The 19,901-nt window shown below is 43.7% G+C and overlaps 11 protein-coding genes across 11 annotated transcripts; 4 read left to right on the forward strand and 7 right to left on the reverse strand.

Moving 5' to 3' along the window:
• Positions 1 to 235: 235 nt before the first annotated feature.
• O0I10_003523 (uncharacterized protein) lies at positions 236 to 1,062 on the reverse strand (the record flags this gene model as incomplete). Its single annotated transcript, XM_058483593.1, has 4 exons — positions 236 to 244; positions 303 to 509; positions 569 to 742; positions 817 to 1,062. 4 exons carry the CDS (start codon positions 1,060 to 1,062, stop codon positions 236 to 238), a joined length of 636 nt encoding a protein of 211 aa, XP_058345792.1.
• A 2,419-nt stretch (positions 1,063 to 3,481) lies between these two features.
• O0I10_003524 (uncharacterized protein) lies at positions 3,482 to 4,693 on the forward strand (the record flags this gene model as incomplete). The annotated part of the gene is made up of 3 exons (XM_058483594.1): positions 3,482 to 4,179; positions 4,267 to 4,510; positions 4,580 to 4,693. 3 exons carry the CDS (start codon positions 3,482 to 3,484, stop codon positions 4,691 to 4,693), a joined length of 1,056 nt encoding a protein of 351 aa, XP_058345793.1.
• An 831-nt stretch (positions 4,694 to 5,524) lies between these two features.
• Positions 5,525 to 6,166, reverse strand: O0I10_003525 (uncharacterized protein; the record flags this gene model as incomplete). The annotated part of the gene is made up of 1 exon (XM_058483595.1): positions 5,525 to 6,166. One exon carries the CDS (start codon positions 6,164 to 6,166, stop codon positions 5,525 to 5,527), a length of 642 nt encoding a protein of 213 aa, XP_058345794.1.
• Positions 6,167 to 6,295: 129 nt separating this feature from the next.
• On the reverse strand, positions 6,296 to 7,355 carry O0I10_003526 (uncharacterized protein; the record flags this gene model as incomplete). Its single annotated transcript, XM_058483596.1, has 2 exons — positions 6,296 to 6,999; positions 7,070 to 7,355. The coding sequence occupies 2 exons, from the start codon at positions 7,353 to 7,355 to the stop codon at positions 6,296 to 6,298; spliced, it is 990 nt and encodes a 329-aa protein (XP_058345795.1).
• A 703-nt stretch (positions 7,356 to 8,058) lies between these two features.
• Positions 8,059 to 8,510, reverse strand: O0I10_003527 (uncharacterized protein; the record flags this gene model as incomplete). Its single annotated transcript, XM_058483597.1, has 3 exons — positions 8,059 to 8,127; positions 8,195 to 8,263; positions 8,325 to 8,510. The coding sequence occupies 3 exons, from the start codon at positions 8,508 to 8,510 to the stop codon at positions 8,059 to 8,061; spliced, it is 324 nt and encodes a 107-aa protein (XP_058345796.1).
• Positions 8,511 to 8,982: 472 nt separating this feature from the next.
• O0I10_003528 (uncharacterized protein) lies at positions 8,983 to 10,577 on the forward strand (the record flags this gene model as incomplete). Its single annotated transcript, XM_058483598.1, has 3 exons — positions 8,983 to 9,289; positions 9,380 to 9,875; positions 9,938 to 10,577. 3 exons carry the CDS (start codon positions 8,983 to 8,985, stop codon positions 10,575 to 10,577), a joined length of 1,443 nt encoding a protein of 480 aa, XP_058345797.1.
• A 699-nt stretch (positions 10,578 to 11,276) lies between these two features.
• Positions 11,277 to 12,377, forward strand: O0I10_003529 (uncharacterized protein; the record flags this gene model as incomplete). The annotated part of the gene is made up of 3 exons (XM_058483599.1): positions 11,277 to 11,334; positions 11,390 to 11,647; positions 11,716 to 12,377. 3 exons carry the CDS (start codon positions 11,277 to 11,279, stop codon positions 12,375 to 12,377), a joined length of 978 nt encoding a protein of 325 aa, XP_058345798.1.
• Positions 12,378 to 14,686: 2,309 nt separating this feature from the next.
• O0I10_003530 (uncharacterized protein) lies at positions 14,687 to 15,463 on the forward strand (the record flags this gene model as incomplete). The annotated part of the gene is made up of 1 exon (XM_058483600.1): positions 14,687 to 15,463. One exon carries the CDS (start codon positions 14,687 to 14,689, stop codon positions 15,461 to 15,463), a length of 777 nt encoding a protein of 258 aa, XP_058345799.1.
• Positions 15,464 to 15,874: 411 nt separating this feature from the next.
• Positions 15,875 to 17,049, reverse strand: O0I10_003531 (uncharacterized protein; the record flags this gene model as incomplete). Its single annotated transcript, XM_058483601.1, has 4 exons — positions 15,875 to 16,338; positions 16,396 to 16,594; positions 16,655 to 16,712; positions 16,769 to 17,049. 4 exons carry the CDS (start codon positions 17,047 to 17,049, stop codon positions 15,875 to 15,877), a joined length of 1,002 nt encoding a protein of 333 aa, XP_058345800.1.
• Positions 17,050 to 17,249: 200 nt separating this feature from the next.
• Positions 17,250 to 18,128, reverse strand: O0I10_003532 (uncharacterized protein; the record flags this gene model as incomplete). The annotated part of the gene is made up of 5 exons (XM_058483602.1): positions 17,250 to 17,364; positions 17,426 to 17,562; positions 17,626 to 17,703; positions 17,764 to 17,868; positions 17,955 to 18,128. 5 exons carry the CDS (start codon positions 18,126 to 18,128, stop codon positions 17,250 to 17,252), a joined length of 609 nt encoding a protein of 202 aa, XP_058345801.1.
• Positions 18,129 to 18,469: 341 nt separating this feature from the next.
• O0I10_003533 (uncharacterized protein) lies at positions 18,470 to 19,657 on the reverse strand (the record flags this gene model as incomplete). Its single annotated transcript, XM_058483603.1, has 5 exons — positions 18,470 to 18,541; positions 18,607 to 18,916; positions 18,988 to 19,328; positions 19,395 to 19,457; positions 19,517 to 19,657. The coding sequence occupies 5 exons, from the start codon at positions 19,655 to 19,657 to the stop codon at positions 18,470 to 18,472; spliced, it is 927 nt and encodes a 308-aa protein (XP_058345802.1).
• Between the last annotated feature and the right edge of the window lie 244 nt (positions 19,658 to 19,901).

The following is a 19,901-nucleotide window of genomic DNA, read 5'->3' on the forward strand; positions in this document are numbered from 1 at the left end:
GACACGTTGTATTCGACACCAGCGAAACATAAAGTAACTTCACCGCTACGACGACGACGACGACGGAACCAACAAAGTGGAGAGACATCAATCAATTTGACACACAGTGGCTGGGATAAGATGTAAAGATCATATGCACGAACACACACACAATACGCTGGTTTTCGGTTTATTAGCACAACCAATGAACAAAAAAAGCTCGGTTTCTGATACAAAGTGACAAAAAGAGAGACGTTTATTTCTTCTATAGACGAGGCATCAGTTTCATATCCCACTATCACATGACATTCTATTAATCTTACCTTGTTAGCCTCTTCTTCAGCCTTATCACGAGCACGCTTCTCACGAGCACCAAGGGTGCGAGCAGCAGAGCGAGCATAGCGAAGCTTCATGTAAGCGTTAACCTTCTTCTCATCAGCAGAGATGGCACGAGCTTCAGGGGCAGCAGCAACTTGCTCAACGGGGAGAATGGCACCACGGAGTTGAACAGCAGAAGCAACAGCGGCAGCCTATTGTAATAACAACAACAATGAGTGATCAACCATCACCATAGCAACCTTATACTTACATCAGAATCACCCTTCTTGGGGCTGGAGGCCTTACGAGGGAAGACGATCAACTTGGCCTTGTAAGCCTTGAGACGTTGAACGTTGAGCTCAAGGGACTCTTGGGAGTGGTTGCGACGACGGTGGTCAACAGCAATACCAATGGAGCGAGCTTCCTTGCGGTTGATGCCAGCTTCCTATAGTGACCACGTGATCCCGTTGTTAGCCATCCATATCCAAATTCATGCAACCCTCTATATAAAAACCCTACCTTGATTTCCTCAAGAGTGAAACCACGGCCAACACGGAGACGCATGTTGTAACGTTGAGTGGGGCAACGGACAGCAGGACGCAAAAGACCATCAACGGGACGAGGAGCAATGCGAGCAGCCTTTTGGATACGTGCAACACGGCGAGATTTCTTGCGACCGGGTTGATCAAACCAAGTCTTAACGCGACGCTGCCAATCCTTACGGAAATGCTGGTTGGGCAACTGGTTGTTGTGCTTCAAGACCATTGTCTACAAAAAGAGAAAAAATGGGAACCGCCAATTGGGGGAACATGGGTATGGAGCAAATGGGGAAGTTGAATGGGAGACGAACAAGGTGGATAGAGATAATAAAGTCGGATGGCGTTTTCCTTTTCGATCAGTACATTATTCGTAAATGGATGGATGCATGTCTAGGGTTGATTGGGGTGATGGATGATACATACGGATGCACCAGTGTATAGAGAAAGAGGAGGATCTTTACTTTGGCAGTGCCAAACTCACGGCTCAAAGCCTAGCTGAGTTACAATACCCACCAAATCACAACCCATCTTACTGGACGACGAACCCCTTTAATACCTTCTTGGCTGCTCAGGCACACACACACACACACACTCTCTCTCATGTCATTCATTTTGTTGTCATTGTAATGTTTGGATAGCATGACCATAATAAAAACCCCCCTTATGAATTCATCCTAATGAAACCTTTTCAAGTCACATGTCCTCTTACAATAAACGTATGTCAATGCTGATAAGACAACATTAAGAAGAAGAGTCTCACTTTGATACTACTACCATCAACCAGCTTCGTTCATTTAACGTATTATTGCTATCGCATCCAAAGTTGGAAAATGCTCATAGTGGACACTTTTACTATGCAATCCATTGTCTATTTTCTCGCATGCCACCTCTGACCCTTTTCATTGCATGGTAGCATGATAATGATAAAAATGCATGGGTAAACCCTGGCACCAGAGGATCCATTTTTTACTTTGGGCATGATGTTGGGATTAGTTCATAGGATGTGTGGATTGCTGTATGCTACCAAACAAGTGAACCACCTATACTTGATAAGAAAAGATGACCAATGGATCTCTAGAACATGGATGCAGTAGGTCGAGACGTTAACAACAGAGGATGTGACATGTTAGAAAGCCATTGACCATGTGTTCTTCTAAGGTAACGAATCATGTCTCTCATGGTTTCGAAAACATAGGGGCCTTTTTTCGTTTCGTGATGTTACAGGTGGCGTGGTTGCCTTCAAAAAAGACATTGACGTATTGGCACGCAATGCATGATGTATGTATATTTACTCAACGTTCGATCAGGGGATGAGTGAGTACAATTGCTACCCCCAAAACTTTAAAGACCTCGGCTTGTGACCAAAAATGGTTCCTCACCGACGTCGGTGATAAGAAGCTTACCCCAAGGTTTTCCATACATCCGACCCTTCCACATTACAATGAATACAAAGTAACAAGGTTGTTTCATTGTTATTGTAATGACAAGGCCATGTGGGGGAACGTGTTCTTGTGGTCAGATAGCAGCGTACACATGACACCATAGCAGTTGACCACCAAACGGAGAATTTATTTGTCCCACACAACCACCATTTATTTGTTGTAGTACGTGACACGGCGTTTTCCTCGTGGCAACATGGAAATCTTTGCCATCCTTTCCATGCTTTGCATTGTTGTTAAGATGACTATGGGCGATGAATCAACATTCAGCTTTGCCTAACGTAGGCATTTACTCATAATACTACCCTCCTCTGGTTGTCTGTGAATAAAATTCAAGAGCGTGGCGGGTCTTTGTATGATCAAAATGAAATGGATTGCATCCATGAAATGATCATCTCGCTGCACTAACGATCGTAGTAGACATGTATCCATGTCCCGTGGCTAAATAAAAGAGCGTTTAGTTCCCTACATGATATAGCACAAAGGCGCTTTTGGGGCGACTTACTATCATCTTTGACATCAAGATAACAAGTCAGGGCAAAATATTTTGCTCCAGAGGCGGCGACAAGAACCAAACAGCCAATCTCTAAAGACATACATGGATGACAAAGCATCCCTACTTTATGTAATGGTGTAAGCTTTATCCGTAGCTTGTCGTGTAATGTATAAGCGTCGGTCGATTGCTTGCTTTGCACAACCGTGGTTATGTCATTTTCCCAGCTTGTTCCAAGATAGACACTCTTGGTCATCTTACCCACGATTGTTATCTATGCCATATCATCTCTTGTATTTATCAAATTAATCACCCCTGCCATAGAGTCATATAGGTAGTCAACCTTTTAAAGGCCAACAAGCTCTTTTTGAATATCATGTAGTCACGTTGGCAGTAAATAGCTTTGCAAAAGCTACTCGATATGTGCTGAGCAAAATGAGCCGCGTTGGCAGGTTTGGGGGTTTGAGTGTGGTGGTGGTGGGGAGAATGGGGATTGGATTAGAGAATAGAACACCTGCAGGTCGATTATATTTGATTGGGCCCGTGTCAACCAGTGAAGTTGGCGGACGTTGTAACTGATACAAATTTTAAGGGACAAAGCAAATGACCCTTTTCCTTCCTCTCTCTCTCGCCTTTTTTTCAGTTTAACCGACGCAAGATAGGGGAGCACTGTAAAATCACACAAAGTCACTTCCCACACCACCCTGCACAGCATGAATGAATACATGTACATAACAACCACCACATCCAACAACGATAAACTAGATTCTTCCCTTTTTCGCCTTCCTTCTCCACCACCCAACAACAACTCCACCACCACCACCGCCAACTTTACTTCTCCCTTTCAACAACAACTTTTTTCTTCCTCTGATGATCCAACTAGCTGTATTCTCGCCGACACGTGGACATCATCTTCATCCTCAACAGCACAACCACAACCATCATCATCATCCACACCCACAGACCCTACCAATAACGATCCTACGGCTTGTGATTTACGTGACATACTCATGTACTATCGTTCACAGCCTGATCTCTTGAGGCTGATATTACTTAGCAAAGTTGAAGAAGACAAGCGACGTACTGAGGAAGCTCGTTTACGTGCAAAAGAGCTTGATATTATGCTTTTACAACAACAACAAGAGTTGATGATCGGCATGCTTCCGGGAACCATGGCGACAGCAGATGATCAACAGCTGGAAGAATCTCCTCGAAAAAGAGCTCGAGAACCTTCTGATACCCTATTCCCCATCTCACCCACGGATGAGCAACAACCACCACAACACCCGACAATGGATAACAACAGCAATGACGAGCCACCTTCTTTTCCATCCACCCTCGATACCAATACCATAGTCCCCTCATCATCTTCATCATCATCCACCCCCACATCGCTTTTCCATTTGGCAAGGTAAACGAGCGTGTAACATTGATACGCACGTACACGCGCCTTTTACAGCAACGAAACTCTAACCTTGTTTTCTTGCTACGGTTATAGCAGCTATGTACCATCACAACCCAACAATCTCAACAACGATTCGGTCAGCGAACAAGATTCGATAACCACAGGCTCTGTACGACGTCCCCCTCGACGGCGGCGAGAGATGCAAGCTATTACCAAGATCGTTGAGACACGAGAATATCCTTACATGGATGGCTTTTTTTGGAAGAACAATGGCAACACGGTACAAAAAAAGACTGGCAACAAGAGCATTTACTATAAATGCTCCAATAGCAGCAAGGTAAGAGCGCATCCATTGTTTTGAAGAGAGCTCTGGATCTCATCATCCATCCATGTGGATGTTGTTTAGGGCTGTCCTGTAAACAAAACAGTGACATGGAAGGAGAATGGCGAATACCTGATCAAGTATCGCGGAGAGCATTTACCGGAATGCGGCAAAGTAGAACGTATCATTGATGTATAGAATTTCGATATATCCCCTCTGGTCATTTTTTTCGACTACCCCAATCTATGACGACAAGCATCATCACCCCACATTCACCCCACTCCTCTTGCAAGAAAAAAAAGCAACACACCACTCCCACCACCACCAATGTTCATTTCCTTTGGGAATGCAAGATGAAGCATACCACATACAAATTTCCCCCATCTCTCTCTCTCTCCCTCTCTCATGTGTATAAGGCATTTTGAAACAAAATGAAACAAAAAGGCAGACCATTGTTCTGTGTGTATGTTTTCTTTGATACCATTGGTCCATTTCTTTTATCTTTCTTGATGATGCTCCCCCCAAATCTTTTTTAAAGTTTCCAGGCACATTGATATGAAAAACGATAAACGAATAGATCATGGCACTGATCTTGCTTTGTCTCCGCCTCATCACACACACACCCAAGATAAGAAATTGTACCCCGCAAAAAGGAAATAAAAGATCTTATCGCTGCACTAACATGGAATGATCACCGTGTCTGATATCCATACTTTTGCCATATATGGTGCTTAGATCTTCTAAAACATGCATGGGACAAGATACCTTTGTTTACTTTTTATGCTGCATGCATTGTTTACTTTGGATAACCCTTACATGACAGCCATGCTACAAACCCCCTTTTCCCCTTCGTTTGTATGCTTACTTGAGAGTCGAGATCAAAGATGGACATCGGGCCTGATCCCTCTTTTTTCGACTATGTGTGATTGAGCACATTGCTGCCAATAAAAGATTCAAGTATTATGCATGATGTAGTTTATAAATGAGTACAAGGAGTGGTATCAATAATATACAAAGCAATGCAGCCTATCAGTTAGGGTATCTACCGCTATAGCCATAAAACATGTGGAGCCGACATCTGGGAGCATAATCACGTGCAACTGTTTGAAGGGAACCAGTGTACAAGTAGCCGTCGATTAGGTCACCGCCAACAAAGTAAAGGTCTTTCAAATGGCTGCCCATGGTCTTGATCAACAACGTAGCCTCATCCAGCTTCATCTTGATGTTGACTAAAGTAAGTGATCCAAGGCGGCGTACTCTTGAGAGGGCATCAATCACATCAGCGGAATTGATGCAAAAGGAATCCAATTCTAGGTGCTTGAGGCGAGGAAGACTGAATTGAAGGCCTTCAACAAATGCAAGTATATCCGATTCATCATCACATTCATAGCCAGAGGTTCGTCGTATGGCGAGTGTTTCAAGTGTGCGAATGCTCATGACATTAGAAAGGATGGCAGCGAGGTCGTTCTTGTTGCAACACTCCATGTCCAAGCGGAGTTGTAGCTCTTTAAGCGAATCCGTGTGCTTGCATCGATATCGAAGTGCTCGTAACAACTGCATTTGATTCAAAACACCCCCTCCTCTACGCGACCCACCACTTGTAACGTTATCATGAAAGGCCACATCAATGCGCCGAAGTGAAGGTAGTTGATGTTCCAATACATCCATCATCGATGCTTCAAGGGTGTCGCTATAGCTATGTAGTTCTAGATGCTCATGTGCTTTACATGCGTAAAGCCAATCCATGGGTTGATGACACAATTCCAAATGGAGGTGTTTGAGTGTTGTATTGGGTAGAAATCATCTTGTAAACGTTTCCCAATCGGGGACAAAGGTGGAAGGCTCACGATAGCCAAAATGAAGATGTTCCAAAGTTGATTGGTATCTCAATATCATGTCGTATTCAGCTTGGTCAAATGCTGATATCCCATTCCAGTAATAGCGTAATCCAGGATAAACTTGCTGATCATCCGATGCCTTGGTAGGGAATTGCAAATAATCTCTGGGATAAGAAGGAACCTCATCATCTGGTATCGTCAAGCCGTAATCAAGGTGAATGTGAGTGAGTTTGGGGAACAACGTAAGGATAGACGGCATGAGCGGTGGTTCATGTAGCCCTTCATATGCCAATTCGCTTTCATAACGACGAAGGTATGATGAACCTAGTTCCAGTTCCAGGAATTCAAGATTGGGTGTGGAAGACAAGAGGGTTCTGATGGTGGGTGGAATGAGGTTTGGAGCATCGATGATAAGTGAAACGAGTATGCTGAGATTGCTGGATGACAATAGACGTTTTGATAGATCGAAACCACATCCGTAACCACCGATACATACGACATGGTGGATGTTGTATTTTGCTGCAAGAAGGATATAATCTGAAAATTCCACTCTGGGAGCCTGGAAATTGATGATGGCAAATGTATCTAAACGCGGCCAATGCTTGAAGCAAAAGCCCAATTGTGCTTGAATAGCATAGGGGTTCGTAATATGGACATCGCGCAACTCTATTATGTACGTTTAGTTCATGGTGTCCTATTGACTATACCCATCATCATCATCATCATCATCATTTACCAAGCTTCTCCAATAAAGAACATGACTTTAATCGATCCAAGGCCACGAGCATTGCTCCAAGTGCACCCAACTTGAGTCTCGCTGTTCTCACAAAGCGACCAAAGACATGAAGATGGGAAAGCATACGAAAAGAATTCACGTCCACTTTAATATCTCGCCAAGGCTCCGCAGCATACAATGGTAGAAGGCGTCGCCATTGCCGGGATACTTGAGACCATTCGATGCAGTCCAATGGCTCCAAACGAGAAACGATGTTGAGAATGACCCCGTGTGGAAGGCGGTTCATACTGACGCGTGAAGGAGAATTGTCAACCGAGAAAGGACGCGAGGTGTACACTAGGACTCAATCGAAAACCATGACTGCATTGGATGATCCCAATGTTGTCAATTGCACGTGACCCACCAAATTGAAATCTCGGAGCCTTCTCGCATCTTGGGTGTGGATCATACGTTATCCATAACACGTCGCATAGCAACCGCTGCCAGGGAGACCCGCACCACCTTTGTTTGGCAACTCCTCTCCTTGAAGATATTGATACTCTCTCATACTTGAATCATCAAAAGGGTTTGGATGAATTACTTGGATGCACCAATGGGGTGGAAAGACATAGTAGCTGATGTTCCATCTCCAAGGCTGGGTAATAGCAAACTTCAATCCTATCCCACATAGACGCCCAGAATCCACGCACCAATTCCCATGTAACCTTCCCACTAGTTGATGTATCGCCCCATGCTGTCCCAAATGTCATGATCAATAATGCCACTCTAGGCTTTTGCTTTCCTCATCCATAATCGACATCCCCCGTTAAATGCTTCTCCATGTGCTACTTGAATACAATAGTATTACAGATGCTGTTGTATTGTTTGTTGAAAGAAAAATGCCGTAGTAGAGATGATGTGCTTTTCAAAGGGAATAATAACGATGGATGCCTAGCTGTTGTATGCTTGTGTGTATGTGTGGGTGTGGGTGTGCGTATTGGATCATAGATTTACTCCACTCCTGGTGGTCGTTCAATACGAACTTGCTCCCATTCCTCCTCTGTTTTGGATTGTAAACGCTACAAAGGTTATATAAATAGTTAGCCTTGTTACATGATGAACCACCATCTCATCATCCCTCCTTACCCAATATTCCTCCTGTAAGCTTAGTTTGCGTCTATTCTTGTCCATTCCCAATGCTTCTTCCTTGGCAACCTGATCATATCCATAGCATGAATAATAGAGTCCATTATTACAAAAGACAACAAGCACATACCTTGGTATGCCTCATATCACGGTGGTCGAAACGAGTCTGTGTGATCTGTGACAATGCAAAGGATCCCCCTACAATGATACCAATAAACGGTAATCCAAAGAGGATAAAAGGATGCTTTTTGACTTTGCTGACAAGTGGATTGAGAGCTTGGGATTGGCGGTACGGCTTCGATTGGAAAGTAGGCATTGCGTGGAAGTGGAAAAACAAGCTGGGGTGGAGGTTCACGCGCCACTCGAAAATGAGTCCCTTCCCGAATAAAAGGTCAATAAAGGCGTGCTATATCCGAGGAGAGTGAGACATACACACACATTCAACTAGCAAATGAGATGATGGGCAAGGATATCCATCTAGTTTATTATGAGTGCTTTTTGTTTACATTTGGTTGCCTGGTAATTGACCTTAAACCCGGGATTAATCACACTAGTGTAGTTGGAAACTTCCTGGTATAAGCTCATTATGGAAGGAGGATCGTCAAAGTTGAATCTCTGTGTTACATTCAAAGCATCGTTTCGTATTAGCGTCGGCCTGACAGCAAAAAGATGTCCCTCGTTTTTCCTCTTTGATTGATTCTACAAACGCTCCTTGTCCCCTTTCCTTTCCTTTCCTTTTTCTCCTTTCTTCGTCTCTCTTTCTCCTTCTCCTTAATACCTCTCACATCATGTCCTTTCGCTCTGGAAGGCCGATACAACGCTACGTGCTCGTGCTTTGTGTCTTACTCTTCTTTGTCTTTTATTCTGGTCATCATCTCAACCTCAATGCCAAGCAAAAGGACCTCAATCAACCCGACATTCAACTCGATTACGTAAAGCCCAATGGGGAGGAAGTCAAGCAAGACACCTTTCTTGAAATCGATCGAGACCTGATTCGTCAACGAGAACGGCAAGCTATGCGTCGTCAAATCGACCGCAAATACTGTGGACGTGATCAGTGTCGTTTTATGCTCCCGATTGCTATCACAGAGCAAGGTAAGTTGGTTTCTTTGTGTGTGTGGGCGTATCCTTGGTAGTAGTAGTCGTAGTATGCATAGTAACCGCTTTTGATTCATTCATGCTCAGAATCCAAGGCTCAGGAACATTTCCGTCAACTCGCATTTTTATCGGGCAAATTGGATCGTACCATTGTATTACCCAATGTTCACAGTTCACATCTTGGAGCATGTCGCCATTTCCCATTCAGCTTTTATTACGGTGACCAATGGCTAGAGAACAACAAGCGCTTCTTTAACTATATCACCATGGATGATTTCCGGGAATGGATTGCTGAACGTACCGAGGCCCTGGGTAACATGCCAACATCTCAAGAAGTCGTCGTTGATATCAATCCCAACTTTCATTTCCTTGACAAGGCGGATAATTGCTTCAAGCACCTCTTGGATTATACCGATCGTCCACGACATCGATTCACTTTGGAGGATCCTGAAATGTTCAGCAAGCGCATCGGCAACTACACCGACATTTTATTGAACGTATTGGGTGATGAAGCACGTGGCCGTGATTATCAAGGTGCTGGCAATGAACATTTGGATGTGATCAGTCTCTTTTATGATCGAAGGCAAGTATCCAAGGAAAAAAGAGGTATTGGAAAAGATATCTAATAGGCTCTCTTTATTATAGATTTGGCTATATTGAAGAACCCCAAGTCCATGTGCCTCTGACATATAACCAACGCTGGATCAATCTTGCTGATCAGATTGCTGAAAGGTTACAACCCTTTGTTGCTATCCATTGGCGAATGGAACGACTTGAGCCCGTATCCAACATGGTGCCATGTGCAGAATCACTTGTAACCAAGGTGCAAGCCATTGAAAATGAGCACAATGAGCCGCTCAAGCTATTCCTATTGACCGATTACCCGCATTTATTACGATCCTCGGTGGCAACCCCCGAATCCATGTCTTTCAAATTGAGTGAGCTTACTCAGGATCACCATGACGCTATTGAGTATGTATATGAACGTTTGGATGTGACCGTAACGACATTGCAAAAGGAGAACCAGCCTATCCCGTATCATGAATTGCCAGCTGAGCATTGGAACATCATCACGGTGCCTCCGTACGCCAAACCACCGGATATGAGCGTGTTGGGTATTGTGGATAAGTTGGTCGCTATGCGTGCCCAGTACTTTTTGGCAGGCAAACCCGCCGTGTGTGCCAAGTCGAGCAGTTTCACCAAACGTATTGCTACGCAACGACAACAAGCATATGAGTCGGGTGATCCCAATATTATTTTGCCAATGGATACCTTTTCTCTGTAAAAATCAATTTCCCCCTTACCTACCTTTGACATTTTCCCATCCACTGTTTATTTGTTAGACGTTCATCCATATACTGCATAAAGACACATAAACGCATTGATTGCGTTCTTTATTACTTTTTGGTAGTCTCATGATGACTCATTGTATCCTTGGACCAATGCGTGTCGATGATTATAGAGTAAAGTAGACCGAATAGATGCTTTCATTGTCAAAAAACATGTTGACTTTATTAATTTTGCTACACACAAGGGATATCCTTAAGGGGATAAAGCCGCTGGTGGTGTCTTTGTTGGGAGCTCGCTTATGGAGGAAAAGGACCGATTACTGCTACGATGGGCCTATCCTTTTTAACTAATACATCACCCTTTATTATTAATCAATGATGGTTGCCTTGGGACCAGACGTGGTTGCCATGATACGTATGCTAAAAATCAATGATGCCGCTCAACACACCCACCACCACGCACACATTCAAACAAAAAAGGAATGATGATTGTAATGCAAGAGAACAATGGAAAACATTTTTATACAAGCGTACATCATTTAATAGGAAGGAAGGATTATGGCCGAAGGTGTATGTGTATGGGGTTGAAAGCGGATTTTCACATGCAGCCATCTTACGTGATGCACAACGCTCGCTCTCTTTTCGGGTATGCTTAGCCGACAGGAACCCAAACTACTCTTCTACTTGTTACTACCATGCCCATTACTACCCAATTGACACGCATTCTCGGCATCAAGCATCCTATTGTCCAAGGTAATGCCATTGACCGATAAAGACAAGATCGTGTTACTGACATTGCTGGTTACAGGCGGTATGACTCATGTGGGTCGTGCCGAGTTGGCGTCAGCTGTATCCAACGCAGGTGCTCTTGGTATCATTACTGCACTCACGCAACCGACCCCTGAAGACTTGAGGAAGGAGATTCGACGCATGCGAGATATGACGGATAATCCTTTTGGTGTCAACCTTACTCTGTTACCTGCTATCAAACCACCCCCTTACAAGGAATACGCTCAAGTCATTTGTGAAGAAAAGGTTCCTGTCGTTGAGACTGCAGGAAACAATCGTAAGTGTCGTCATAAAGAATGGATCATGATGATGGGATGGATGGCTCATGGTGGTCCACCTTCTTAGCCAAGGAATACATTGCCATGTTCAAGGAAGCAGGATTGAAAACCATCCACAAGTGCGTTACCATACGTCATGCCATTTCATCACAAAAAATGGGTATTGATGTTTTATCCATCGACGGATTCGAATGTGCTGGCCATCCTGGTGAAGATGATGTATCGAGTATGATCCTATTGGCAAGAGCAGCTGAATCATTAACGACACCTTACATTGCATCGGGTGGTTTTGGTAATGCTCGAGGATTGGTATCTGCATTGGCGTTGGGTGCTCAAGGTATCAACATGGGAACACGGTTCATGTGCACAAAGGAAGCACCTATCCACGACCATATCAAGGAGGCCATCGTGCAAGCGGATGAGCGGTCAACAGCATTATTGTATCGTCCTTTCCGCAACACAGCTCGTGTCTTCAAGAATGAGGTGGCTATCAAAGTCAATCAAATCGAAAAGAACAAGGATGTCAAGTTTGAAGATATCAGGGATTTGGTCTCAGGTAAACGTGGACGCCAATCTTATATCACTGGAGACAAGGATTATGGTGTTTGGAGTGCAGGTCAAGTCATTGGATTGATCAACGATATCCCAACATGCGAGGAGCTGGTCACAAGAATCGCCACAGATGCCGAGCGGATCATAAAGCAGGACCTTGCAAAGTTGATTACATAGTTAGAATAGATCTGTTATGATAAAGCAAAGGTTATTTGAAAGGATTGAACTTTGAGTGGATGAGGGTCGTGTATCAAAGCTGGCAGCAGAGGATAATAGTGCACATCCCCAAGATGTTTAGTGGATGACATGTGGATGTATGTATTCAGCTAGCAAATACCAACATTGTTCGTATGCTAGTGATTCGATTCAAATGGTGTAATACGAAAATACAAGAGGGGTATACATGATCGATGTTATGTATTCATAACACATCCCATGTAGTCTTTTACAAGACCACAACCAAATTGTAAAGATGCTGGTGGCAATCGTTAAGCACATCATCTGGTCGAAATTAAAATCGTGTCACCATGTTGACGATTTTATGCCGTGTTGTCTACCAAGGGGTAATGTTTATTACTAATGAAAAATGACGCGTAATGATGTTTTAGGGATATCAAGATGCTCAAGATAGGGGGTTTTATGTCAAAAGTGTGCTATTTTTATAACAGGAGTGTTTGTAAAAGAACCATGTACCTGGTATTAACAAATAAAGATGGATCAAGATAGGTATGTGTGTGTGTGGTCCATGCAGCAGCCAGACGCCGATGGGACAGCCGTGCGAATGAATCCCCGACACATACAGCCAAGAATTTTACGCTTGGTGGGGTATGCACATGGTTAGTGCATATCCTAGCTTTGCATGTTGGTAAAAATAGAATAGGTATGGATAAAGGGGGAAGCAATACTTATGCCAAGAGTAGTGAGATGGATAAAAGTAAAGGGGAGATGCAAGATGATGAATCAGCAATCATACATCGCCAGCAGCATTCCGCGTATATGCATATACATGGTCAAAGCGTCAATCCATGACACCATCATCGCCACGTTTCCGAGACATGACATCATGTGTAACATGGTACGTCAATAATGTTATAGGGATTTTCCCCACAATGTGCGGCGTAAAGCTTAATAAACCAAATGCATGACATCATGGTGCATATACGTGCCACAGTGATGCCATTGTGTAACGAGCTTCCAACTTTCTGGCGTTTTCTCGTCATTGCGCTTTAGTCTACTTTCAGTGACGTAATGCTTTTACACATACATACTTGCGCACATACCACCACATTGCTGCTAAAAATCCCCACCAACGCCCAAATGGCTATTACTCTCCACTACTCTACTCTAGCAGCACCCATGTCATCACCTCCAATATACATTTTGCATCTTGCGAATGCTTTTTTTTTGCACACGATGTTGATGTGATAACAACACGTATTGGTATTATTATAAAAGTGGGTGGTAGCATCACGTGTATGTGTGGATGGGGGAAAAAGCAAAGCGTAAATTAAGCGAAAGGAAAGGGCAAAAGAGGTTTTGAAAGATGCGATTGTGGGCTCCTTTTATACTTTTCCCCAGTCTTATCTGGATGAATGCAACAATGGTAGTAGTAATTTAAAAAACATGTAAAGTCGCGTGGTTTCATATTGTTTGTTTCTAAGAATAACTTTCAAGGAAGATGGGCAAGGGTCCAAGAGCTTTTTTTGCTCTCTTTACTCCTGTTTAGTAAAATGCCGATATCCGGGGAGAGAGAGATGGAAGGGAGAGTGTGTGTGTGATGATCCAAGAAAATGCAGGATTTGGGGTAACCAACAATGGTCATGTGGTTAAAAATAGCAGCATGCACATGCCAGTGCACAGGCAACAAGAGGAATGTGGTTGGTCACAGGAGATTTCCATAGGGGGTAGGCAGCACAAAAAAACATGCGCGAAGGAGGGAAAAGTTTAACCACTTGGTTGGCAAAAGGAAAGGGGCCGATGTTCCCGGGACAAGTGCAACCATCGGTTCAAATCGGTGGGTGCTCGGATGCAACGTTACATTCAAGTAACGTGTACGACCATTGTATATTTCTTTTTCCCTATGACGAAATAAAAGAGTGAAAGAAAAAGACGCGGGCAATGCTTATGATTTTCAATATGCATCCAAGGGGGAAAGTGAAAGGTGTTACGTGTCAATGGGAGTCAAAGTAAAAAGCGACATTACAAAATAAACGCTGCGAGGTTATGCAGGATGATGCGTTGGATAACATCATCGAAAGGGAGAATGCATGACATTTTTAGCACCCCCGATTCAGGTGGTACAAAACTATCCTTATCGCGTAATGGCATAGGAGTCTGAAAAATCAAGGTGTGCAGGGGCGGCAAATATAAATACGGGCATGATTCTCACCATTCCCCCAGTTTTCTCATCAACACACACACACACTCACACAACACATTTCATCTTTTTCACACTTGCATTCACAACACACACACATCTTTGCATCATGCCATCTTCCATTGCTACATCCACATCCACATCCCCAAAGTCCTTCAAGTGGACCACTCAACGCATCAAGTCTGGTCGCGTTCATAAGCGCACCACATCATCTGCTTCTTCCCGCAGTACCAAAAAGTCTGCCAGCCACAACGCCACTACCAGCAAGCGTAATGGCGCCACTCGTGAAGAATCCATTCGCCAACTTGAATCGGAGCTCAATTACACTTACGATACCTTGGCCACCATCTACGTGATGTTTGGCAGTTTGGAGCATGCTTATACCAGCTGCAAGCCTGAAATGGACCAATCACAAAACGCCACTCGCTTGTCTGACAAGGAAAAGGAACTTCTCACTCAATTTGACGATCTTGGTCTTCAGGTCACACATTTGGAACGCCAACTTGTCAAGCTTGAAAAACGCCTTGCTGAACTTCGCTCATCGGCTCCTTCACCTGTTGTCGCCAATAACAACATCATTCAACAACAACAACAAGACACCGTCTCATGCGCAACCACTTCCCCTGATGTCCTTTTTGACGCTTCACCCATTGTTTCACCCGCCACATCACCCTATCTTTCTTATCCTCCAGCTGAAGCCGTTACTCCTTCATCTTCATACAGCACCGCTTTCTATCCCGAATCCGATATCTCTTTGTGCGGCAGCCAATCATTCCAATATCCCATTCAACAACAAGCTTACTTCCCATCGGAACCCTCATCGATGCTCTTTGATACCTCCTCCATGATGTACGGCTACTGGCCTGCTACCGTCGCTCCTTTCTAAGCAGCATCATCATTCCAATTTTTCATTCTTCTTCTTCTCCTCCATGTTCAAGTTCGTCATCGTCATCATCATCCATGCCGTTCCTTCATTTGCTCTTCCAACAACACATTTATGCATTTCATTCATTACTACATTCAAGCACAACAACAACATTTTTACGCATACCACTTTTCAAGCATCATTTTTCAACAGCATTTTATGATTCCTCCAGCACAGCACGCATGCATCCATGTCTAGATACACAACAACAAAACAACAAAAAAAGATACCCCCACATATTTGTCATTTCCTCTCATCTGTATAGAAAAAAAAAAGCATCTGCAAAAACCACCACCATGTATAATAAAAAACGATACCCTTTGCATTATTTGAACATACATACAAGAAAAGTCTCTTTTGTGTTACAGAAAACTAGTTTTTGAAAACATCTTGCATAAAGCTTGTGATGGACCCGAGAAGCTGGGAATAGTGAGGAACAACTTTATTCATCTGGAAGAATCCATGAATGGTTCCAAGAACTCGGATCGCAGCCACAGGGACTCCCGCTTGCATCAATTGGGTTGCGTATGCTTCGCCTTCATCTCGCAAAGGATCGCATTCTGCTGTGGCAATCAACGTTGGTGGTAATCCTTCAAGATCCTTGGTGGATGCCAATGTGGGTGAGATGAGAATATCCGTGGTCGTTTGTTGTCCACAATAAAGTCGTTGGGATCGATACACCACATCAATCGGTAAAGCAAATTCTGGACCATCACCATACAGTGCCACTGAGTTCGATGAATCGGATGCATGAGGACGTGCAAAGTCAAGCAAAGGATAAATAAGGACTTGTCCATGGATCATCCTATCAGCACCACCACGTTGTTTGGCAAGCACTATAATAACACATGGTCACCATCATCGTCAAGGGGATGGCGTTTCCTTCATCTTACAACATGTAGCAGCAGCAAGGTTGCCACCAGCCGAATCACCTGCCACGATCAGGGTGCTGGGATCAACATGGATTAAATCACTTGATTGTTGTACCCAACGAATAGCAGCCCAAACTTGATCCAATGCCACTGGATATTGTACTTCAGGTGTCAACGAATACTCAACAAAGACAATGGCTGCTCGTGCACGTATTGCAAGCTGTTTTAACATGATATCAATCATCCCTTCTCCTTGTTGACCCAGCCTCAAAGCACTTACATCACCAATAGGTATCTCGTAAATCTCCTTGTCACCATAAATCCATCCGCCCCCATGCCTACAACAAGCCATGGTTGATATTTCTTGTCACAAACAAGTCCCACTTTCACTTACGCAAAGACCATCACGGGAAGAATGGTTGTCTCGGTACCAGGTGGACGTATCACGTATACTTGGACAGTGTTGCTGTTGTTGCCTTTGCTTCGTGTCTCATCCACGGGTATTGTATAGGTGTTGCACACTACTTGAGGCACATTCTCTCGCTCTGCTCGATACTGCTGCTTTTGCCTTTCACGTCCTTCTTCAAATGTCGATGGTGGTGGATCATTTGCGTGCTTAATCGCATGTTCTCTGTACCATGGATGAATACGCTCGTAAGCTTTTGGGAATGTCATCAAGAGGGGGAAAAGGAAAGAGAGAAAATAAGAAAGAGAGGGAGCGTGTGAGAGTAAAAGAAAGAAAAAGTTCCCAATGAAATGGATCATCTGCATGCACCTTCCACCTCCTCATCCAATCGGATCAACCCCCTTTTGCCACCATCATCCAAGAATAAAACCATGATTCATGCTCGAACACACACAAAGAACCTCTTGCTTTATCGAAAGATATCGGTATTTCGAAAACTGGATCTGTCTTTTAATGCATCATTGTGGCTCTTGTATTCCATCACCGTATCCGCCGGTAAGCTGAGAACTTTTTTGATGGTATCCCTGCAACAAGCAATATCCATAAGACATGTTGTCGAACTTCCCATCTATCCGTTGTACATACCTGATCTTCAAATTGATCCTTCCATTGGATGACGTCTTGTTCCATACAGAGATGATATCCTCTGAGCTTCGGATTGATAATACGGCTCCACAAATCTCATCATTGACATCAAATTGTTCACCGATGATAGCAAGTACCTTGGATCGTAATATGAACATGAGCTCCAATGGATCCATCACATCCCCCTCCCTTATACTCACCAGTAATTCCCAATATCGAGTAGCCAATCCTTTCTTTAGTCGTACAATCCATTTACCACCATTGATATTGGCATTATCCTAACATGTGACATTGAGCATGAGTGATCGATTGTGTCTTTTACAAGCATCACAACGTACCTCCCATACAGGTCGAACGCCTTGTTTGAATAATTGATAGTCGCTCACAATAGGTAAATCCCGAGCTCTCCTTAAGTGACTATACACGGCCCAAAAGTCTTCGACCTGTTGTTGTACGACAAATAAGCACTGTGCTATGATACCCGATACATTGCCACCTCACTCTTTAAAAGCAAGCGATGAATACTTGCCGTTGAGAATGCTGCAATTCGCTTCATGCCTTCCTCGTAGTTGGTGATCTTGGCTCCACGTGTCCGATGCATAAACCAAAAGACCCAAGTATAACGAAGCGCATGCTGCTCTTGTTGTTGCTTTGGTACTGATGTGTCGTGAAGCATCGTTTGTGTTGTAGTAGTAAAGTTCATTGCCATTGGTGACTGTTGACAGGCGCAAAAGGGTTGGAGGAGTATGTGTGAAAAAAAAAAGAGAAAGAGAGGATGATGGCCGTCACTGTAGGTGCCGCACAACCCAATCACTTTTCCGCCTTATGAAATGTACGCATTGGATGGCGCCTTTAGTGAGAAAACGCCATAGTACTATCACTTTGTCAATAAAAGTATGCAAATGCATGGTCCCTTCTCCCTCCCCCCCCCCGGTATTCTAGATCATCGTCATGATAACAATCCTTATCTATCGTACACACGTGACACACACAAACTGTATTCCCTCTAAGCTACTTTTATATCAAAATAGTAACCTGCTATTATCAAAGCATGCGATCAAACACAGGGATTAGATGCTGGGCTACAGTGAAACTAAAGATCAACTTGGGACCAACCTAAGATATAAAAAGTGAGCATTCATGTATTTTATATGTATACCATCCTTCCTTGTTGTCCATACCACCAAAATCTTGGGTGTCAACCCCTTGAAGAAAGCACTTGGTCCCTCGTTTTTGACTAGATCTTTGACAATCTTGAAACCAGACTCAGGATTCTCAAAGTTACGATTCTGAATACGCGTCTTGACGACATCCAAAGGTGCTGCCACAGTGATGGATGAAACAGCACCACCAATGGATGCACAAAAGTTTTGGAAAAAGGTTGCCTTGTTGTAGTCATGAAGATGGAAAATGTGCTCCTTGACAAACGCCGAGCCACCAAACAATGCAAAGGATCCTGGTGCGTTACGTGCAGCTGTCCATCCAGCACCCCTTTATAACAACATCAATATCCATATGTGCGTATTCCCTTTCTCACATGTGCACATGAACATCACTTTTACCTGTATAAGCCCATGCCTTCATCTTTGATGATGGTCAAGAAACCACGGCCACGAAAAGCTTCTGGATTGGTTTGGCGTTTGATTTTAAGCACATCCAGCGGAAGTAACGCGATTTCACCAATGCCGACAAGACTTCCTGCTGTTGCATGCATCATGGTTTTGCCTGATTTCTCACCAAATGCAGCTGTAAACGCATCCTTGTGGTGCTTGTTAAGATAATCCTTTACAAACGGTTGTCCACCAAACTTGTAAATGCGTTGAGCAATCTTGTAGCCTGCAGCAAACCCAAGCCCAGGGAACAAAGACGCGTACTTTTTCAAAAATGCCTCATTGGCCGCATCCTATATACCATCCACCATCATTTTCAATATACCATACACACTTTGAACGTGTTTTTTTGTTCTTACTTTGAAGATCACATTACTTAAGGCGGCCCGACTTTCGGCCATGGAATGGCCCGCACCAAAGATCTATAGCAGTGGGTAGTATGTGAGCATCACATGAACCTTGTCGTCATGGATCTTTTTACCCTTGTCTGGTTGCTCATAAGGCGTTTGGCAACGGTGTCTACTGGATGAAAGATCAAAAGCTCAAGGATACCAGAGCTTGCACTTCCTAGGAAACGTGCTGTGCCAGATTCTGATCGACCACTTGCAGCAGGAGGAGACATGCTAAAGATGAGGGAGGGAGGGAGGGAGGAAAAAAAAGAGAAAGAAATGACTCTATGCAGCTTAGTCGCTTTTTCTTCCAGTTTCTTGTGTTACAATCAACCGGTGATTGAATGTTTCGTGGCAGGATCTGTATGCATTCATTCATCATCACGTTTGTTAATCAGGATCTCACGAGCCAGAATCATTTCCATGTTCGATTCTTGAGTCATCCTATGTATGTACTTAGCATGGATACCATGTCAT

The sequence above is a fragment of the Lichtheimia ornata genome, assembly GCF_029851405.1.
Source record: "Lichtheimia ornata isolate CBS 291.66 chromosome Unknown scaffold00011, whole genome shotgun sequence".
Taxonomy (NCBI): Eukaryota; Fungi; Mucoromycota; class Mucoromycetes; order Mucorales; family Lichtheimiaceae; genus Lichtheimia; species Lichtheimia ornata.